Source organism: Orbicella franksi, chromosome 9 (assembly GCF_964199315.1).
Source record: "Orbicella franksi chromosome 9, jaOrbFran1.1, whole genome shotgun sequence".
Classification (NCBI taxonomy): Eukaryota; Metazoa; Cnidaria; class Anthozoa; order Scleractinia; family Merulinidae; genus Orbicella; species Orbicella franksi.
This window is the reverse complement of record NC_138153.1, coordinates 4,926,672-4,948,506: the sequence shown is the minus strand read 5'-3', so window position 1 is coordinate 4,948,506 and position 21,835 is coordinate 4,926,672. Positions and strand designations below refer to the sequence as shown.

The following is a 21,835-nucleotide window of genomic DNA, read 5'->3' as shown; positions in this document are numbered from 1 at the left end:
CCCACACACACACGCGATCCACAAATCAAATTATCTACAAACCACAGAAACCCACACTCAATAATAGTAATAACCATATCCTTCTGACTGTAGAATTGTCCCACAAATACTTATTATTCTAGAGAGTCATATTCTAGAGAGTCCATTCTGTATCATCAACCCAGTCTCACTCACAGACATTATTCAGATAAGCAGGGCTGGATAGCTTTTTCTGAGTCTCTCAAACTGCTGCATCTACCCAGGACTAGTGGATTTCAGCTAATATATCTAGCACTTCTTGTTTACATGTCATCCTGAGGCTTTTCAAGTGAAAGTCCATCCATTTCTTGATGATTTTCAATTTCATGGTTCTCTCCTGAGATATCCAGATAACTGTCTTCATGGGATAAAACACCTGGCTTCTCCATGGCACACAAACTGCAGCTACATGTCCCTGTGTATCGCTTGCGAAAGTAGAAGCTGGAAGGAGCAGGAAGAGAGAAAAGTTAACAGATGTTAGTTATGGTGACATAACTTGAACTGAGTTCCCATGGATTAGTGCTTAGACTTCCTTATATTCAAAAGGTGGAGAGCCACTGTAAATGCAGGAGTAGAGTTGTTCTCCCACAAGTCTGAGGAGATAAGTGATCCTGCCAGCAAAAAGTTACTTGTCTGCAAGGAAAATCTACTCACCTCAGACTACTGGCTAGCACTTTTTGGAGCCCTGAATCTACAGTATATTAAGGTCTACCTCAAAGTGAAGGTATTCCGGATTTCAAGTGACAGGGATTATCAAATTGGGGCAAAAATTAAAACCCCAAAAAATCCCGAGACCAAAATTTAACTCCCCCAAAATTTCCAACCAGAATTTCCAAGCCATAAAAATTTCCAGAGAGCATTAAATGATACAATACGAAAAATGGAAAGAGTAATGGAATGTTTGTGTTTATTTATTCATCACGCCATCTGGAGTAAGAACCTTTTCTGGAGGTGATGGTCATCGTTAATAACAACACTCGAGACACCCAAGAACATATTCTGTTACAACAATAACATTATGCAGAATGACAACGCTAAACAAGACCACCCTGGGCAAGAACATTACATGAACAACCCCATCATGTCATGCTTTATGAACTACATTGCATCTGTAATGGCTTTGTTCACAGCATAAAATACATTCTAATATCATTCTTGGGTAATTACCCAGGGCAAATTGATGAAAAAAATGTCTGCACATATATATGACACAGAACTACATGTATGTGGCTGGGATATGTGGGAACTATCACAAATCTTCAGGTTGTTTTGAATACTTCCAAAAACCCCTACTTAAATCAAGCTACCAAAAAAAAAATACTTGCCAAAATTTTCCTGCCCAAAAAATCACGAAATCAAAAATTTCAAACCCAAAAAAATCCTTCGATCACCCCCATCACTTGAAATCCAGAGTACCCCGCCTCCTGAGTTGGCCCCATAGGTACTAGTAAAAGCTTGTACTGGTTTCGGATACCAGTCAATCATAAGGCTATCTCCTAAACTAAGTTTGCTGACCTTGTACCTTGTTAGACAAGTATACAGGTGGGTTGAGAGAGGAGAGAGTCTGTCAAACATATTCAGAACGTTGACTCCCCAGATACTGTAAACGACACGTACACACAGAAATCTGCAAAACTTACAAGAAGCTTAAAAGCCACAAGCTGAATACAACTGTTGCAATGATTGTAACAACCCAGATGCTGGAATTAAAAAACCAAAATAACAAATTACAGGTCTAAAATGCATGTTGTTTTTTTCACACCAGCCTAAAATCTCAGCCATCTCCCACTCTGGGCTGGGAGTGGGATATAATTTACTGACATTTTAGTCTAATAATGTGCATGCACAGAATTAATGTTATAATTTTGTCACAATACAATTTGGTAGTTGGGGGAATTTGAGGTGTACCAATCTTTTAGGTCCAGTCAGTATACAAATTATCTATATTAGTCAACATACATATTTTCTTACAAGCCTGGCCTGGAGAGTTTTAAGTCATCTCCTATTGAAGTTAGAAGTGAAGAAACTGTTTCATTACAAAATCGCTAGACACAGACATGAAACTTACAGAATAGCAAATTATAAAACAGAGATCCTACAAAGAAATATTTCTGGTCACAATATCAAGATTAACATAAACAAGACTCAGTTCTTTCCGTACTTCAGGATACTTAGCAAAGGAAGAGCAAGGCAAGTCCAGATCCCTCCACCCATGAATGGAGAGTGCAGAAGCTGTTTGAAGGCAAAATCAGCAGGCACAGGAGTCCTACTCTCGGGATCCACCATACGTAACAGAATTAGTCCTGTCGCAATCACACCTGTATTCATTCCAAAGTCAGCGATTGCTCTCTCAAACCTGTCAACAAAAAGAAATTCAGAGTAACTGCCAAGACAAACAGTTGCCAGTCCTGTCACTTGATTTGAGTTTGGCAAAATTGTCATGGTCATAATGTACTGATCAAAACAGATTACTCTCTTTTGTTGCCCAGGGTAGAGAGAGGGAAAACTCCTCATTTTCACAGACTTAATAGACACAGGAATATGAGGGTATATGTGGTTGGGATAGGGGTGTATGTGCACACGCTTGTCCTTGAAGACACCAATGACAAGGAAATGCTGCAGAGCAAGACAAACAGCATTATTGGTTTTCCTCTAACATACCAGTGATTGGGTAAGAGAAGTCTTGACAAACAGCCTAACATGATGAAGTTCCAGATAAAACCACACACGCACAGGATTAGGAGAGGAGCAATGTCGACAGCAACAGCAGAGACATCTACCGTAGCCACAGCTGAAGTTATGAGGAAATCTAATGAAGAGGATGCTATCCTTTCCATAAGAGATGCATCAATCAATTCATTAATGCTCTGGATTCTCTCAATGATAAGCTGAAAGGGAAGACATTCACTAAGATTAAAAGACTATCTACAGTCATAGCTACCGAAAAAGGTAAAGGTAGAGTCTGCATACAAGCCAAGTGGTGCTTATCTCTGGTTTCCACAGCATGAAGCAACTAGGGATATTTCTACTCCCCCCCTGGATGGGATGCTAGTCCATTGCAGGGTTACCCCCAGCATTAAATTCACCGGTACCCATTTACACACCTGAGTGGAGAGAGGCACTGTGAGAGTAAAGCGTCTTGCCCAGCACCACAACACAATGACCCCAGCCAGGGCTTGAACCTGGACCACTCAGTCCAGAGAGGAGTACACTAACCATGAAGCCACTGTGCCTCGACGAAGCTACAGAACTGATGTAAAAATTTTACTGATTGATTGGTTGGTCGGTTGTTTCAGTTTGATGGTAAAACAATGTAAACTCATCTCCTAACCTGAATAATAATACCTCCAGCCATACACAGTGGAAACAGGGGTATGCCAGAGAGAAAGTTAAGATCCTTGAGCTTCTGTGAAGTGCTTTCAATTGCAATCAGTCCCTGCTTTAATCCATAACCAATCAACATAGCTATTCCCAGTACTGCCAGGTGAAATGCCAGCACGTCTATAGAACTTGCTCTAACTGTTTGAACTCCAGCTGAGGGCCGACTGCCAACTGCATATACACCCCTTGGAAAATGTGAAAGAAGACTTAGGTAAGGCAGACAAGTATACGACTGGGTGGAAAATTAGTTATAACCTAGTTGTACAGTAGAACTCTGAAAAAAAACAAAGTGCCTTGAAGGTGCTGGGGAAGTATGAATATTTAATAGCAACCAGGCTTTTAGCCAGTATTTGAAAAGTGGGCGTCCAAAAATGTGCTAATATTATGTTCTGCTCAAACGAACAATTATTTATTATGAAAAATAAAACAATTTTCTTTAATAAGTGGCTGTCCACAGGATACCTGCACACCCATCTGGCTAAAAGCCTGATAGCAATGGGGGTTTATTTGTTCTGGGGGCCCATGCAGTCATGGAGACACACTTGTGTGTTAGAGTTTAAAGAAAAGGATGTTATCTATACCAACCTAATGGATATCTTGACCTCCTGAGCTGTGTCAATCCTCTCCCTCTTCACCCATCCCCTGTGAGTGGCAATGTTAACTAACATTACACCACAAATGACTGAAAAAACAAGTCCCAGAGTTGCACTGGCCAAACCAAAGTCTCCGCCATTAGGAAATCCAAGCTGTGGAACAAAACAATCTAGTGTGAGATCTGATCAGTGGATAACTGAGTGTTCTTGGACATCATTCTGTTCTGGGAAGTGAACAAATTTCCGAGAACATAGCTCAAGGAAAAGTGTGAGCTTTAAGGAACAGATAATGTTGAAGGACAAATATCCAAGCACTTTTCCTGCCAAATGGAGGCCATTATGAACACTATCCTTCAAATATTTTTTGCAACACATGCAGTTTGGAAAATTAGGGAAAATCACTTGGCTATACTCCCCAGTTTTCGCTGGGGCATATTCAGTCACATGATGTGTTTAGACCAATTGCACACGAGCGCAAACATTTGATGGATGATAAAGTTAATTATCTCATCATGGTAACTTACTGCTTTGTATGTTGGCGTGAGTCCTCCAGCAGTCCCATGACCACCTGCAAACCCCACAGGAAGAACAGTAGCAAATAAAGGACTGACACCAAAAGCAGGAATCTGCAAACAATGGGACCTGGTAACTAATTCATCCAATGGTGCAATACAAGAAGAATGTGGCTAAAATTACCATTAGTGCACTTTATCAATCAATGCATTTTTTATTCCTTTTCATTGACAGAAAGCCCACCACATGACCTGCAAATAACTGCCTACAAATAATGGTCTGCTCTTGCAAAATACCGTCCAAATGTGGTTTGTTGCAAACAATATCCTGTGCTCATGTGTATTGTAACCATGCTCTTGTGTGAAAAATGACAGATCACTTCCCTGAGCTGTCAGAGAATTATTTAAATATGAAAACAAACTTGGTGAATGAATGATAAAACAATTATTGGACTCAGTTTTTGCACAATATTGTCATTTGTCAGTGTCTCATAGATTAATTATTTGCCTCAATCAGCCTTCAGCTTCAGCAAATAATTGATCCACTAGCCACTGACAAATCACAATATTTTGCTCAGCCTTGTCCAACAATTATTGTTAAGTATGCATGCTTTCTCAGTATAGAACAACTGGCTATTAGAAAAAGTTCATGTATACAGGTAGGGAAATTATCATAGGAGAAATGTGGTGATGACCACTAGGGTAGTAAGGAGACCTTACCAACAGAGCACCAGTCACAACAAGTGCGACAATCCATTGTCCCCAGGCAATAAGCATGCCATACATAAGCTGTGGTCCTGCCTGCTTCCATACCACTGCCACATTAGGAATCTGGGTACCAAGAAACAATGATGAGAACACAATATTGATGAGGAATCCTGCCAGGTTGTACCTAGGGAGAAAGAAAGAGAAATATAGCTCATGTCGGCCAGCTACTGCAACCTTGGACAGAATGTGTTTGAAAATGCGCAAAAACATGAAATTATAAGCGTAATACCTACAGACTACACGAGAATAAGTGTCAGCACCCCATGCCTCCTTTCATGTTGGAAAACGGTAAAATGCAACCTTGCGTTAGATGAAAGTGTTTTGTCAACATTGCACAGGGGAGGGTAGGGGCAAAAGGCATAAAGAATGAATTTTTCCGACCCTGTTGACCAAGGAGGCCTTGATCTGAGACAGTGCAAGGCACTTTGTGTACTAAGCACACTGAGAATCAGCAACAAAATGATGGGGGCAGAAGAATGGGGTTACCAAACCTCATGTTTACACCATTATATGTAAGGCCCATAAGCAGTCAACTCTCATCCCTCTCTCAGCCAGCAGAAATCAAGAGACAGTGGGCTCTGGCAACTGGTCTGAATTTCAATCTTTTAAAAGAAAAGTATATTGTTTCAGGCCATAAAGGAAAGTAATTATCAGGGTCCCTTGTACGTGATGTACTTCTAGCCTTACTTTTTCCACAAATTAAAATCAAGGTGCACGAGTACTTCAAAGCGCATGACAGCGAAAAACATCTTTTGATAGGCAATTTCGCGACAAGAAAAAACAATCTGGAAATTGTGTAATTAATGTTCGTGGAACGATTAAATTTTGAAATTTAAATCTTAACTTAAATGTCTTATTATCCTGATTTTCGTCGTGACAAGGTAGTAAAAACCTTAGCTTAATGGCAGTACTTCGCAATTTCCGCCCAAGAATTCCCGATTGAAAAGCTGAATTGCGATTTCATCACTGGGTTTCTCTATGTAAATGTTCACCAAAACCAGTATTTAGGGGGTGTTATGTCTTTATTTATATACACTTAAGCTTACACATCTCGCTTCTTAGCTAACACACACAACAAAAAAATTACATACCATCCTCTGGTGAAATTTAATGCGATAAATTTAGAAACATCTTTGTTGAGGCTGGCTACTTGCAGTACAATCAAACCTAGAATCCCGCCAATGACGGAGGCAGGTAGGTAAAGCTTCTGGAAGATCCATACGTACAGGCGAAGGAACTTCCCCAAAACAAGAAGAAAGCACAGCCAACAAAAAGATGCCACCGCTGAATAGGCCATAGGTATTTTTGGCTCCTCACAAAGCCCGGCATCGTTAAAAACATAGCCTGCACTGCAGAAACAAGAACTTGCATTCGCGGTCCCAGTGCAGACACCTCCTGGTCCGCATGAATTCGTCACAGACGCATTACAGGTCATGGTGTCAAGAAAGTAGTTTGACTTGTAAAATAAGAAATAAAAAGGAAGAGAGCACCAAACGATTCTCGGACAAATACCGTCAAAAGATCAACAAACGCTTCTCATATCTTGTTTATTCTCGTCCCGTTAGAGGACGAAAGCGCCGCGAGTATCAACCGGGCCGCCAAGCGTGGCACAGGTCAATATCTTGATTGACGGGCTAATATAATCTGTTGATAAGAGTGGAGTGAGTGAGTTTCGCAGAGGGACTTTAATATGCATATTAAAGAAAAACAATAAAAGCTTCTATGGACGTCTGTTTTTGAAAATCAAACAAAATTAGCATTGTAAGAGTGAAATAATTCATCTGCTTGAACCTCGTCATGGAAACGCATGCGAGTCAGATTAAAAAGAGACTTAATGAAGGTCTTAGGACGGGAAGTGGGAGTTGGGGGATGGGGAGCAGTGCGGGTATTATGGCTCATAAATGGCAAGCTCGTGTCTGAAGAAAGTCGAAGAATTATTTTAACATTTTTTTTAGTTTATCTTATTCTGTCCCAGCTTGAATCTAGAGGCTTAGCTGGAATTCAGAATAGGAGAGAATAAGATGAGTGACAAACTTTTTATTTAGACATCGACCTTTGCTAAAGTCGGAATAAAAACAAATTAAAAGCTATGTTTAATTTTGTCAAAAATAGCTAAATTTGCACTTTTGAACTATTTAATTTTACTTAATTCAGTATAGCTCTTGAGCGTTCAAAAATGAACACGAGCGACTCCATTCACTTCCCTCAAATGTTTTAGCGCGCGCTCCTAGCAGCCCCGCAACGACTGGGAATTGGTTGGCGTGTTTTGGCGAATAATTTTACAATTATTCCACGAGCGCGCGGAGAGCGCGCGTTAGATACGAGATGGTAGATAGCCAACGACGCGCTTATCGCCGAGTTGGCTATAATCATCTCATATCCAACAAGCGTGAGTGGAATAATTGTTTTATTAAAAACGCCCCCAAAATTATAGAGAACTAGACTGAAATAAAAACGCCCCAGAGATTCACGCGTACGCTTACCATATTTGTAGAGCATGGCATAATTAACAATTATTCACCGAAGTGGAGGTAAATATCCATCACTTTCACCGACATTGAGGTAAATAGTTGTTTTAGTATATAACACACAAGCTGAATAATTAGCGGACCAAAACTGACGTTATTTTATGTGTGGCAAGCGGTCGCAAATTTTAAAATCTCTCGCGCCGGCTGCTTGGAGGTGAATAGTACTTGCTAATCACCTCGAAGTTAACCAGAGCGCGCGAAAAGCACTATTCACTTGTGTGGTATATACTAATTGCTCATAACCCATGATGGCTAAGCCAAAGAAAACTCTCGAATTGTATTATCCAATGATCCAGTTTTTAATAAACACATTTATACCGACGGAAAAAGGGAAGGTCAACCTCAATACCCAGCTACCTCGGCGAGGGAATTTGAAATAATCGTACATAAATAACAGCGAACTGTCTTTCTAAGAAATGACAAAGTTGGCTCGGGGCTGAGGAAGGTAGGCAGACACTGGGTCCGAGCTGACTTTCTTAAACTCACCTACCATATCATGCGCATTCTTCAAAAGATGGCACATGAGAGGGCAACCTCCGAACACGGACAACTTTTATCCATATAAACAGGCCCTCAATTGGTACTTAAAAACAGTCTAGTCAGCAAGTATTAACAGAAAATTTATTCTTTGACACAACAAACAGACCAAACCCAAACCCAGCTGCAAAGTGATGGCGAATAAATCCAATCCGAACGAAGCGCCTTTTCTTGCGACCAAGCTTTAATTCGAGTTCGTTAACAACGCGCTTGATGTAGCGCACCTTGTAACACTGCGTCGCTGCGACGTAACGAAACGTTATGCAACAAGCGTAACTCAAGCCGCTCAGGCGGGAACGTTAGCTTTACCACAGGTACACCAGTGATAAAACCTACAGTGAAGAACTACCTGCCGAGGGTAAAAACTAGGAAGAAATGGTGTTCAGGTTCTATGTGAACCATCCTGACTATCGACAAATACCGGACAAATTAATAGCTGGGTTACCTGTGGTTGCTCAGGAGAAAGAAAATAAGAACTGGAGTAAAAAGACAAGGCCCAAAATCTGGACGATATCCAAAATCACATAGTTTCTACTTAACTTGGACGAGAAATGGCTACATAAAGACTAAAACTCTAAATATTTTAACTACAATAAGTAATTCCGGGATGAGGGCAAGATCTAACCTATATTACCAACCAAACAATATTCTACACAAGTTTAAAAAAAATATTGAAAATTTCTTTCAACTCTGCAATTCAGTAGAAAAGAAAGAAGCTAGAACACTTCCAGGTCAATTTTGATTGCACTCACTAACCCTTCCCAGCATTCTCTCTTAGCCGACCTGATCCAGACTCGTACCCAGTCTTTATTTATTTGGTTCTAGGGTGTGTGAACTCTGCCAGGTGTGACTGTTGATTTCTCTCTTTGCAGGCTCTCCGTAGCACTGTGTCTCAGTATGGAATTTCGCGATGTCTCTCGTAGAGGGGACGAGTATTAGGCTGATTTAGCAAGAGAACGGGAACGTCACTTGACAACGGCGCGCGCAGTACAAATACTCAAATATGGTCAAATTAGAACAGAATCCAGGTTATTCCGCGCGCCCTGCAGTCGTCGTCTGACGTTCCCGTCCTGTTGCTAAATCAGCCTATAAAGTGTGAAGAAAAACGTCTCATCATCCGTGCTACCCCAGATCTCACCTCAACCGACAAATAAATAAAGACTGCCTTACTCATGTAACTGTTGCGTGACAAAACTTAGTCATTAGACTACTACAACAATGAGGCTTAGTGGAGACTACATGAGAACATCTCGCGCGAGACTTGGGTGATTGAAAGGTTCGCACCCTAAGTTCTCTTCTGTTCCAGTTATCCTCACACTCTGCCGTGTGGCTGCCTTCCTTACAGCGCCAGCTACACTTGGACAGTTTATCGTGCTGAAGTTTACAATGAGGACATGACTTGTCACTTGTAGTCTCTCTTCCGTTACTAAACGACCTTGGCGCGGGTACGCGTTTGGAATTTGAATCTACATCTGCGTCGGTTTTACCTTGATCGTGTTCTTCAGAATCGCTGTTTTGACTGTTTGCTCTTGTTCTCGGTGATCTAGGGGACCTCGGTTCTTTTCGGCCAGGAGATCTTCGCCGTACGTAGTCCGTTATTCGCGCCTGTTTATTTCTAGTGTTATCTTCCATTGCTGATGTGCTTTTAGAGCGTTTCCGTTTGACGGTCTTTCCAGTCTCCTCAAGTTCAACCACGTTTTCTGGTCTGAGCGGGTCGTTTTCTTTTCGACTCTCATCGTCAACTTCCGGTTTCACCGTTGGGTCGTCTTCACTTCCGGTCTCAGCTGTTTCCGGTTTCTTGCTGGCCTTCACTGAACGAGAGAATCGCCCGCGCGTTTCACGCGACACTGCGTCAGAATTCTGCCTCTCTTCTTCAGAATTCCCGACTGTTTCTTTATCGCTTTCCTCTTTCGATTCCTTCACAGCATTTGGAAATGAAAAGTGTCGCCTCCGGCGTCTCTGTGGTTTCTCAGAGGCGCCTTGCTGATGACTGTCATGTCCCACAGTAGTTTCTTCCAACTCAGTTATCGTGTTCCGCAGTACACGCTTGAGCGCGGTGGCGCTTGTTTCACTAAAGCTTAGAGTCTTAGTCCGAGTTCGTTTTCTTCTCGTGGTTTCATTATCACTATTCGTTATGCTTTCCAGTTCTTTACTAGAGCCAGCTGCTGAATCTGCCGACTGGCTGGACGAGGAAGATTGTGTCACAAGGTGGCTGTTTCTGCGAGTTCTCCTCGCTGGTGACGAGACTAGGACCTCTTCTACAATGTTGACTACTTCATCAACAGCCCTACCCCTGCTATCAGGGTCACCATCCCCTCCCTCTGAATTGTGCTCTGTACTGGAACAGTCTCCTGAACTGCTGGTAGTACTGGAAGACTCCATCGTACTGCTTATCCTAGAGGAGAGCGACTCCGCCACGCTACCGCAGCCGCCGCCTTCACCGGCGGCAGGCAAGCTGCCGTCGCCACTGAAGTTGTCTTTACACATGGTGAGTACCCAGTGAACTGCCTCCTCGTCCATGTCGCATGACTCGTCTGTCATCACCGCGTGCTCCTGCCAGAAGACTTCCTCACGAGCTCGGTATAACTCACGGCGCATCTTTTCTCGCTTGGTAACCATGTAGCACAGGTTACGTAACTGCAAAGTGGAAAGTGTGTCTAAGTACAATACGTGCAAATATTAAACCAATAAAAGTGCCGGGTCTGGTGGGCTAAATGACCCGTTTTTCCGAATTCTTCAGGGAACAGGGCGCAAATTTAGCTGAAAAATTCTCTAGGGGGGAATCTCTAGGGGATCGAAACGTGCGGTGGTGTAGTTACTAAAATGAAACAGCAACTGTGCAAGAATTCAGTCCACAGAAAGTTCTGGCATTAATTCATTATAATCAAAGGAACTGAAATACGTTGATCAACGTATTCTATAATTTTTTAAGTGTCCCCAATTAGTAAAGAGTCTTTACCCTCGGCTATAGATTCTGACAAAGTCATTGACTGACTGACTGACTGATTGATCTAGAAGTCTCACCTTCTCCAGGTTACACCTCAGTTTCACGATTCGCTCTAGCTGAGCCTGAAGATTGCTGGAAGAATTTACAGCACCCTGAAAATAACACAATAAACAATGTAACAAGTGTCCATTCAACAAGAATGAGCGTTCTCGAAGTAGTCATTTCAGAGTTTTCTTCCATCAAGCTCTAAAATTTCCACAATTTAAGGAGGCACTCATATTACGATAATTTAATTTAAATATGATTTGAGGTTTTTATCTAAGTACGTGTATATTAGGGCACCACACCAACTATAACCAATCAAAGACCGCCAATTAGAATTCATAGTTGCAAAAATGCACGGACCTACCTAACATACTGTGACCAAGCACCCTTTGATAACTTCACCCACCTGTTTTCCTGACAGCTTCTCCTGTTGTTGAAGAGTTGGTGGAAGCAGAGGGACGTCATCCTGAGCCTAACAGAAACAAAAGTTTGGTTTTTCTTTTTAACTCTGGTGATACGGAGGAGCAAGTGGACGCAATTTTGCAATACAGTTGAATCCCGCTATTTCGAACTCTCAGGGGAAACGAAAAAATAGTTCGAAATAGCCCCTAGGAAATAATCGATAAAAAATGACTTAAGGGCAAATCCAGGGGAAATAGTTTTTGAGTTCGAGATAACGGGGAATTTGTAATGACCGAGTTCGAATTAGTGGGGTCCAACTGTACAAAACTTGAGTAAAGACTTCCTTTGGATGGCCAAAAGAACTCGCTACTTTATCTGCAAGTGTACTAGGGCTGCCAAAACAGCCAAGCTCTAGCCTAGCGAAATACGATTGAGAACAAGGCTGCAGAACCTTTGGTTAAATGACAAACCAGTGTAAACTGAGCCCCCACTGGCGTAAAAAATTGATCTGATCGAAGAAGGTGCAATTCATTGCAAGTCAAGTGACTGCATGTAAATAATGACCAGATGAAGTCACAAGCCGACACAAGTGGCGAACTTTTATCTATTTTGCGATTAACTGGGATATACGATACCTTTCTCTTAAGCGCCCAAAACTTGTGGATCTTGGTGGCAAGTTCTTTGGGAAGGTTCAGATCCTTGGCAATCTCAGCAGGGCTGACAAACTTGTAGAACTCTTCCTCCATCTGTTTCAATCTACAAAGAGCAAATGAAAAAATACAATTTAAAATTCCGTCTGTTCTGAAAGTATTTTAAGAACTTAAAGGGGCTACATCACGGTTTGTGCATCTTGAAAAGTTAAGCCTAAATTTTTCACGTTCGTCGTTTGTAATCCGTGTTAATCTTCTCCATCCTTAATCATCCTTGTTCCTCTATGGTTTATTGTTACCTGTTTGGAGTTTTTCTATCTTTGTAAACTACTACGTTCAGGTTTCCTTCAATTTAAAGGTAAGTGTGTACATGGCAAAAACAACTCAAAACACCGTGACTGAGCTCCTTTTATGTCTGACGTTTTCAAGTTTTTTCATACGGTAATCCATTCCCATCCATGACATCATTACTTATCCTCACTTTCTACTGTGGTCCTGTCATTTGTCAAGCCCTATTCTACAAAATCAAGCCATTATTGTTGGGCTTCCTGTTATCTAGCTATGATTTCTGCCTCCATTCTTAAGTTTGTCCATATTGCAATCCATTTCCATCCTAGCCATTGTTAGTCATCCTCACTTCCTACTGTAGTCCTATCATTTGTCAAGTCCTTTTCTAAAAAATCAAACCATCACTGTTAGATTTTCTTAGATCCAGCTACATTTTAGACGTTACCTCTTTTGTCGTAAATTCTCTGCATCTTCAGCAGAAGTTGTTCCTTTATCCTCTTCCTTAGTTTTCTTACTGGGCGATCTGGACTTGTGACTATGCTTGGTACAATAACTCTGCATAAGAATAATAATGAAGTGAGTTAACAAGCCACTGAGCAAGCGCATGTTGAAAGAGAATACTTACAATGTGCCTAACACCATCTGTGGCATTATCATCCAAAACAGTCCTCATTTCAAGGCCATGTTTAAACCCACATGTTACGTGGAAAGCTGTAACACAACTTTTGACCTTCAAAGCAAAAAGCACAGAAAGAAAATGCGTTAATGTTTAGAAGAAAATTCACGGGTTATCTCCGACATATTACTACAGAGTAAATTCTTTGATTTATGGCTTGTCTCATATAAGGACTGCATGGCCCTACATCGCATTGCAAAGCTATCCTAACAAGTATGAATTGAGCAGGTGATGGGGGTTATGTCTACTCATGCTAAATGGAGGGCACATTGAAATACAGTCAAACCTCCGTAAGCACCCAGCCAGAATGTCAAGCCTAGGTGGTCGCTTACAGAAGGTGGTCGCCTACAAGAGTTTAGACATATTGGGTCCAAATTTTGCCTCATTAGAATATGATAATTGCAGAGACTTGCCCTATGCACCATTCATGTGAAAAGTCAATTTCAAGGAAAAAAAAAAACACTCCGGTCCTCCCCACTAAGAAATTTCTGTCTGTTGTACTACCCAGGAATACAATACTGTTACACCTTATGATTCAATTTCCTCTCTATTATCTGTCAAGTGGTTGCTAACAGGACGTTAAACACAAAAGAAAATTTTGAACTTTTAGCTCTAAAAGTGGTCGTGGTTGCTCACATGAGGTGGTCGCTTACAAGAGATTCCAAATATAGTGATTGGACTGGGAAACTCTTGGTATTCTACTAAACTGGTCGCTGAGGAGAGGTGGTCACTTACAAGAGGTGGTTGCAACCAGAGGTTCAACTGTAGTTGCAATATTTATAAGAAATACTTGGTGTAAACTAGACAATTTGCAAGGAAGGTATAAGGAGCTCAGCAATCACTCTGTCGGTCAGTCATTGGTTTGTACTCACTGTGCATTGGATACAGGCTCCAACCTTCTCACGGCATAATGAGCACACTAGATTCCACCTGCTGGCCTGTTAATAAACAGTGAGATGAAACAAATTTAGCCTTTACAAGACAGGGATAAGTTAGAAATCATCAAAAGGAATATTTCCTCAATCAAAAGTAATGTTTTTAACTTACAGGAATATTTTCAATCCTTGTGACAGGTTCCATCTTGGGAACATTTCCAAACCCAACTTCAGGAATCCACAGAGCACAACTGACATGAACCCAGCCCTTGCCATTTCTAAACACATTTTGACCAAAAGTTAATCAGGGTATAAACAAAGATGATACACATACTCAAATGATACAGAGGAACTCAATGGAAGATAATGGTATCCCAAGTTTTCAAACCACCAATGGAAATGAACATTGGTTAGAAAAAGCAGGTAGATTGGTATAACAAGGGTAAAATTACAGTGTTTGACTAAGGGAGGGAATCGACTTTTGGTTCAAGTTACCAGGAGGTTTGAAAAATCAGGATTTCTTTGCAGGGCTGTGCTATAGAAGTCACCAGGTACCACAGGCGACTGAGTTTTGCCTTTGGGCGACTGGAAAAACTCGTAATTTTTCTTACAGAGTACATCACAGCCTTGCTTTGTACAGTCTAGTTAACAGTCCAATTGGACTCAGTATAAAATTTCCCATTCCTGTCTCTGTAAACAGGCTTTCTTTTGATCAACCACATGGTTTTCCTACACAAGTCAACTGAGATTTTTTTTTGAAGGCTAATGTTTCTGTTAGTGAGCAAACACGTGAGCTACAGCAGTAAAACATGAGCATTACTGGCATGAAAATCAAACCCCGGACTTAAAAAGCAACAGATAATACAAAACTGGCTTTGAATACATACAATCTTCATAACTTACTTCGTCCTTTTCATTGCACCACCAGAAAGAGGGCATAGAACACAGGGAGAATTTTTGATGCCCTTACGACATGGATGACAAAGCCAGCTACCAGCTGGAATGTTCTGGATGCCATAACAGGCCTGGTGAACACAGATGTCACAGGCATCACAGAACACCATCTCATTGGTTTCCTCGCTATCAGGCTGTAAAAACAGAGAACACATACATGGAGCAGTTGTTTTAAAAATCTTGATTAAAGAACTCATAGAGCACAGGGAATCAGGATGACTATTATACTGTGCTAAAGATTTTAGATGACAAGTGACAGGAACCGATACCAATACCAGTGTTGAAAGTATATATGATTTCCAACTGATGGGATTGTGTTCAAGATAGCTGAGCTCTATTGTTTGTTTGTATGTTTGTTGTTGTTGCTGGCGATGGGGCAAGGAGGGGGGAGGGGGGTTCAGCCCAAATCTAACAACCCAGTACCTTCCAAAGCTTCTGGTAGTAATCTCGACAGAAATGAACCAAAAAATTACTTCTCCTTATTTCTATTAATACAGTTACTTACAGTACAAAGTATATACAAAGAACTTACAGATTGGCAGACATCACAGCACACATCCTCATCATATTCTATACTAAGGCCTTCTTGAGTGACTATAGCATGCCCCATGTTGTCATAACACTAGGATAAAATTCACATTCATTATCACAAAAGTTGACTTCAAGTATCTGGCTTCAGTGATACAAAAGATCTACTTGAGCTGACTTGAAGAGTAGAATACTTCAGTTAAGTCTCCCAAGATCATGGTTTTCTGATTTTTTTTTTTTTTGTACCATAGCTGTCTCTGTTAGCTAAATGTTGGGATAATTTTTAATAATTTGGGATAATTTTTGTGAGATTTCAGCTGAAGTTTACAAGAATTTAAACTAATAGCACCTCATCAATAATTTCTTTCTCTAACAACTGCATGACTGTGCATTCTTCTAATCGGAAGATACCTTGTTTTCAATGTACGCCAGAGCCTTTTCCAAAACAGCCTCTTCTAACTCCATCAAACCCTTGTTTTGCTGTGACTTGTTTAAACTTGTAAGCCACTCCACATCCATTCTTCCTAAGTCATAGGGACACTTTGAACCTGGTGGTCTTCCTCTAGCTTTAGTTGGAGTACTAAGCAATTTGCTTGGCCTGTTGAAAACAGCACAAGAATGATCCACACATAAATGTGTACAAAAAAAACAACAAAATAATGTCCTGCATTGCAGACAATTTACTATTACAAACACATAGCTAAAAACAAAGAAATACAAGAAAACAAACAAAGTCGTATTCATCTTTACATACGTAGCTAAAAGTAATTTGCAGAAATGACTTTCTGATTCACTTACAGTCAAACTCACAACACTGAACAACACCGAACATAAAATATGTCTGGAATGTTTATTGTCCATAACCAATCATGAGTGAGATCATCAATCACAGAAACCACAGAAAACTGATGTATTGCATTGATCACGGAACTATAAGTATAGTTTTGGTTTTTGCTTTATCCCAAGATACACTGTCTGTCTTTACATATTACTGAAAGTCTAAATAATTGTATTGAGAACCGCATCCAGTACTTAGTTTGAGGGATTTTGGAAAACAAGAATCCTACTGACGTGTACAGTTACCAAAGTGAAGCGACGGTTAATTTGACAAAGCTATAAATAGGGATGAATAAAAATTTAAAATTTTGGAGGTTTCACTAACCCTGGTATCATCTTTGGTTAAACTAGGGACTCAATTTATTTTAGCAAATAATTACAATCCCTTGGGCCTGGTAATTCGGTGATCTAAACACCTGGAAATATTGACGACGATAAATGCAAATGTTTGCTAATTTTGGAATTAGTTGTAGCAAACAGTAAACACCTAACTTTTACGCTGATCCTTCTCAAAGTAAATTTGCACTTGATTCACATATTACAAAACATAATGGTGACTTCCATTTTCATCAATATCACTCGTCGCTTTTCGTCATTATCTAAATAATGAAACAAAATAATGATAGCACTGATTTGGATCGTTCGCACTTGAGTGATTCAATGGCTGCCAGTTGTATTGGCCCGGCACAATGCTTTGTGAAAATAGTTTTTTCATGTTAAAAATATCCCAAACCCTCTTTGCTAGTGTTCAAATAGCTTGTACACAGCAATGAATTATCTAATGTCTTGTATAACCAAAATGGAGGATATATTTTGAGACCTTTTGAAACGAAACAAATCTGTTCTGTGACCGATGGAAACTCATCAGTACACCTTCACCTTCCCTTTATGGGATATGATGTCATATTCTTGTAGAGGATCCTAAAAGATGCCCTCGTCCAAAAGATTAGCTCTGAATTGCAATTCCCAATAAAGATATAAGGGATCAAAGTTTGATAGCATCCCATACAAACCCTTCAAAATTTGTTTCAGTTTCTTCAGTTTAGAACTGACTCAAAATTAGAGAGATTTATATGGGGCTGTACCAAATTTTCATCCTTTATATTTCAACTGGGAATTACAATTAAGAGGTAATTTTTGGCAAGGACCCTTTTTTAAGGACGCTCTATTTGAAAATGGTGCCAAATCCCATAATTTCTCAAATTTAATTTTTTGTGACGTCACACTTTAGGACTCTATAAACATTCCAGACATATTTCAGGCGTTCATGATTTTGTGAGTTTCACTGTAACATCTAAGAAACATGGCAAACATATCAACTTTTATCCCTTTATTAGTGAAAGTTATTATTTTTGTTTTGGGATTGGGAGAAGTTACATACAGTTTAAAGTTCACTGTCCTCTTGAACAATGGTTCCACTGGTCTGTATATAGAAAAAAGACAAAATCACATAAGTGACTTTCAAAGCTCAAATGATCAACAACCACACAGAAAAACAAGTAATCAAGGATAAATCACTCACCTGAAAGATGGTTGAAAAACACCTTCTGGATTAACAGGTACCTGAAACAGAGACAAAAGATATTATGTTCAAAAGAAATCACAAACAAAACTTGACTTTGTATGGTTTGGGTTAAGTTTATTATACCAGGAACCGAAGACAACTGCTTCTGGAAAAACGGATAATTTCTTTTTTAAGAGAATTGCGTCTCATCAAATGTACAGAATTGTGTCTCTTCGGATGTAACTTTGATTGCAGTTCTCCAAAACACGTCACTGAAAGCTTTAATTGTTGATTCAAAAAATTATTTCTACATGTACATGTAGAAGTTGTCAAGTTACACAATGTAGAAATCTTTGACAATAACAATTGTACTGAGAATAACAAACAAACAAAAAATCAAATCAAATAGGAGATATTATCTTAATGTACTAGTTACCAAACTCCTGTTACAAACATTTAGAGAAATGCATTGAATGAGGTGAAAAGAATTCATTTTGAGGAGTTACATTACCTGTACTCCCCGCTCCCATTCCTGTCTCCACTGATCTGTGATAGTTATGTAGTTCTCTGGACTTAAATTCTGATGGTCTGGTAATTTCATGGCACTAATCAAATCAGTGCGAAATATCTGAAATGGTAACAAATAACAAAGGCAAAATTAAATACATGTAGATCATTAAACATCTGTTTGTTTACTTACTCAGGTTCTGAAAACAATCACATGCACACCTGCAGGGCTCACAATAACTTGAATTCCAGCTTGCCCTGGGCAAGTCTTAGCCTACTGTTTTTTTTTATTTTGACAACTTCCTTGGACTCTTGACCATCCAAGTGAACATGAAAAGTCACTTGTCTGTGACAGGAGGGCACTTTTTTCTAGCAATGCATCTGGAGAGTTTTATTTCATTTAGCCCACACTTGCAGACTCTTGCTGTGATACTAAACAATTTTCATACAACTCTCATCTTTCAACTCCCGGCAGCTCTAGGGATGAAAGTTACTAATTACCTAAGCAAGTTTTGATATCCACTTTAGAAGTGTAAATGGCACACTTTTGGTGCATTAGTTTACCTCATTCAAACTGATCAAGGGCCCTATAAAGTTTTCATCACTATGAAAATTACACTCTCATTTAATTAAGCACTGCATGTTCAGAAATGTAATTAATCTACAACTTACCTCTGCAGGTTTGCGACCCTCAAGAGAAAAACTGGCAGGAGATGGAGGACGAGAAGATCCTGTGAAAGAAATAACATTATTGATATCATGTTAACTGGTGGCAAAGGTAACTAAGCCATGTACATGTACTCTTTTCTCCATCAAAAGAGAAAACTATAAAGCAATGCACAAGGTTTAAGAATTAATTTTATTTAACGCTCACCTTTAATCTCATCAGCAATAATTGAATTCAGCAGCCTGTTTAACAGCAGAGACAGCCATAAGCTTAATATGTCAATAATGAAAATTGTAAATACACAGACACTGTTTTTTCCTTCCATTTTTTGTTCACTTTTCAGTGAGACATTTTGTCAGAAGTTTTAAGGGACACAAAAATTGATTGGATACAAGCTTTCAAAACCATAATCACCCTTTAACATCTCCTTGCTTAGCTTTCTTGCTTGCTTTTTTATCTAAATCCACTTCATCATCTTCTAAGAAGAAAAGCAATGTATGTACAACATAAATAACCTTTCTGTTATACAGGCTGGTGTATACGTCTAAACATTATTTACAAAATGGTTAGAACCACCAAGTAAATGATTGTGTTCAGTCAGAGGCTTAGTTATAAGGACTGGGCACTGGGCGAAGTGACCAGCTTAGAGGCCAATTTTATCCATACGATTTAACGATCTTCAAGAAACTTTTTCTTACAAAGAAGTTCAGTTCAAAAAGATTTGCTTGCCCTTAAAAATCAATAACCTTCCTGCTAAAATTGTGGGAAACCATAATAAACCAGCTGGTTAAGTGTAATTGACAGAGTGAGGGTAATCCTGAAATGGATTACTACTGCAGACTGACATTTCTATAACTTGAGTGGAAGTCATCTTCAGTCAGTCACCAATGGCAGGCCTTTTCACGATTACCCTCAAACAGATGATCACCGTCACAAGACAAACAAAGTCTTATTCATTGTTACATAGCTAAGAATAATTTGTAGAAATGAATATCTGATTTTTGATTCACTTAACATCATGAAATTGAAGAGAGAAAAGCAAAACTAGTGTGAACAACCCCCTTCAAGAAATATTAAAAATCATGAGCTGAAATCAAGAAAATTCAAGCAGTTAAAGATATTCAGACTTTTTTTTCACTACCCTTTGAAAAAACCTGATGCTCTATCCCGACACTAAATATATGCTAGAGGTCACAACAATAGACCTGTCATTAAAAAAAACGAACAAGACACCCTGGAGTGACCAGCATGGAACTCTACCTCAATAAATCAGTACATAATCAGTCAAACAGGTGTGGAGAGTTCAGCACATGATCACCAAAGAGCTATATTTTCTTGGTATATAACAAAATACTACCTAGAACTATTTAGAAATGTAATGAATATATTTGAACAATACTTGTAAATTGATACTAGATCGTATAGTGTAACGCAATCAACGAAACTGAAGGAGGAAATGAGAGGAGATTACGCTCAGATGGAACTCCTACGATGTTAGACCTTTAAACCCTGATTATATGCCGTGTCGAAGACACTGAAAGTAACAATTTCATTTGACAAAGTTATGGCGGCTATGTATGACCTTCACATACTTCACTTAGGGAATATATAGCCGTATAATCAAGTCTATAATTTCGATTATGTACTGCCTCCAGGAAATTACGCAAGTCGCATAATTTGATTCACAACATCCGATCAGAAAGCTTCACCACAAATGTACAATGTAAAATATGTGAGGTAGAATTAGTTACCTAGAAGGAAATCCACAGAGCCAAACTGGTGGCACCAAAGCGCGGGAAGGAAAACATTTTTAGGCAAAAACTAAATCTTATAAATAATACATACACTCCCCAGTTAAATCACATGGTTTGAAACCCGATAACAAACAATACCAAAACACGCAAACCGTACGAAACGTTGTTCAGTGACCGTGGAATTACACCGATCGGCATCTGCGAGTCCGAATTCAATGCCAATGTGATTAGGTTTCGTTCAGCATATGTCCCCCGATATTATTTACTCGATTGGAGATACAACAGAACCTTGGGGATATGAATATATTTTCGCACAAGAGCATTTCAGTCACGAATTCAAGGGCGCCAAAGCTTTCGCTTTACAGAGCCTTTGTGTACAACGAGGATTCCAGAATTGGCTCTAAATACTGCAGAATCTCGCTAATGTTAAGTTCAAAGCGATATAAGCGTAAGCCAGGCGAGGGCAAAGTACAAATCGTTCAATATCACGCCTTACATTGCGGCCGAAAAGATCCTTCATCCTTGCATAAATTACAGAACAAATGCTCGCAGCGACAAACGGAGGCGAGGTCTTACCGTCGAGAATGTCGACGCTCCTTCTATCCTTTTTTGCCTTCGAACCCATACCAAATCTTGCAAGTGGAACACTTAGGCATTTATCTTCCTTCTGGTATTAGATTATTTACCATTCTACCACATTTTCGCTGGTAAAAACCCTGATATTTTCAGCTTGCTAAACTGTTCCCGCCATTAGCAGACGTCATTTTGGTTGAAGTCACTCAAGCATATCCAAATGACGTCACCATATTTGGACTGGAGGCAAAGTGTCGTTCCCAGGGACTAACATCAGATCGTTTTCCTGGG

At 39.8% G+C, this 21,835-nt stretch overlaps 2 protein-coding genes across 4 annotated transcripts; both read right to left on the bottom strand.

Annotated features, from left to right (window-relative positions):
* Nucleotide 1: 1 nt before the first annotated feature.
* Nucleotides 2-8,307, bottom strand: LOC145498153 (uncharacterized). Of its 2 annotated transcripts, XM_081478037.1 has the most exons (9): nt 6,364-8,307; nt 5,225-5,396; nt 4,517-4,618; nt 3,985-4,145; nt 3,350-3,584; nt 2,680-2,906; nt 2,180-2,374; nt 1,659-1,718; nt 2-459 (listed from the first exon to the last, which is right to left on the bottom strand). In XM_081478037.1, exons 1-9 carry the CDS (start codon nt 6,705-6,707, stop codon nt 282-284), a joined length of 1,674 nt encoding a protein of 557 aa, XP_081334163.1. In that variant the 5' UTR covers nt 6,708-8,307; the 3' UTR covers nt 2-281. The 2 variants fall into 2 exon arrangements, with proteins under 2 accessions (XP_081334163.1, XP_081334164.1); XM_081478038.1 differs by lacking the exon at nt 1,659-1,718.
* A 97-nt stretch (nt 8,308-8,404) lies between these two features.
* LOC145498151 (uncharacterized) lies at nt 8,405-21,731 on the bottom strand. 2 transcript variants are annotated; one of them, XM_081478033.1, is made up of 18 exons: nt 21,548-21,731; nt 19,632-19,695; nt 19,425-19,459; nt 19,223-19,281; nt 18,555-18,671; nt 18,062-18,102; nt 17,921-17,962; nt 16,114-16,300; nt 15,707-15,796; nt 15,124-15,308; nt 14,393-14,498; nt 14,218-14,283; nt 13,295-13,399; nt 13,115-13,224; nt 12,367-12,487; nt 11,736-11,801; nt 11,362-11,436; nt 8,405-10,974 (listed from the first exon to the last, which is right to left on the bottom strand). In XM_081478033.1, exons 1-18 carry the CDS (start codon nt 21,594-21,596, stop codon nt 9,508-9,510), a joined length of 2,985 nt encoding a protein of 994 aa, XP_081334159.1. In that variant the 5' UTR covers nt 21,597-21,731; the 3' UTR covers nt 8,405-9,507. The 2 variants fall into 2 exon arrangements, with proteins under 2 accessions (XP_081334159.1, XP_081334161.1); XM_081478035.1 differs by having other exon boundaries at nt 19,632-19,692.
* Nucleotides 21,732-21,835: the final 104 nt, after the last annotated feature.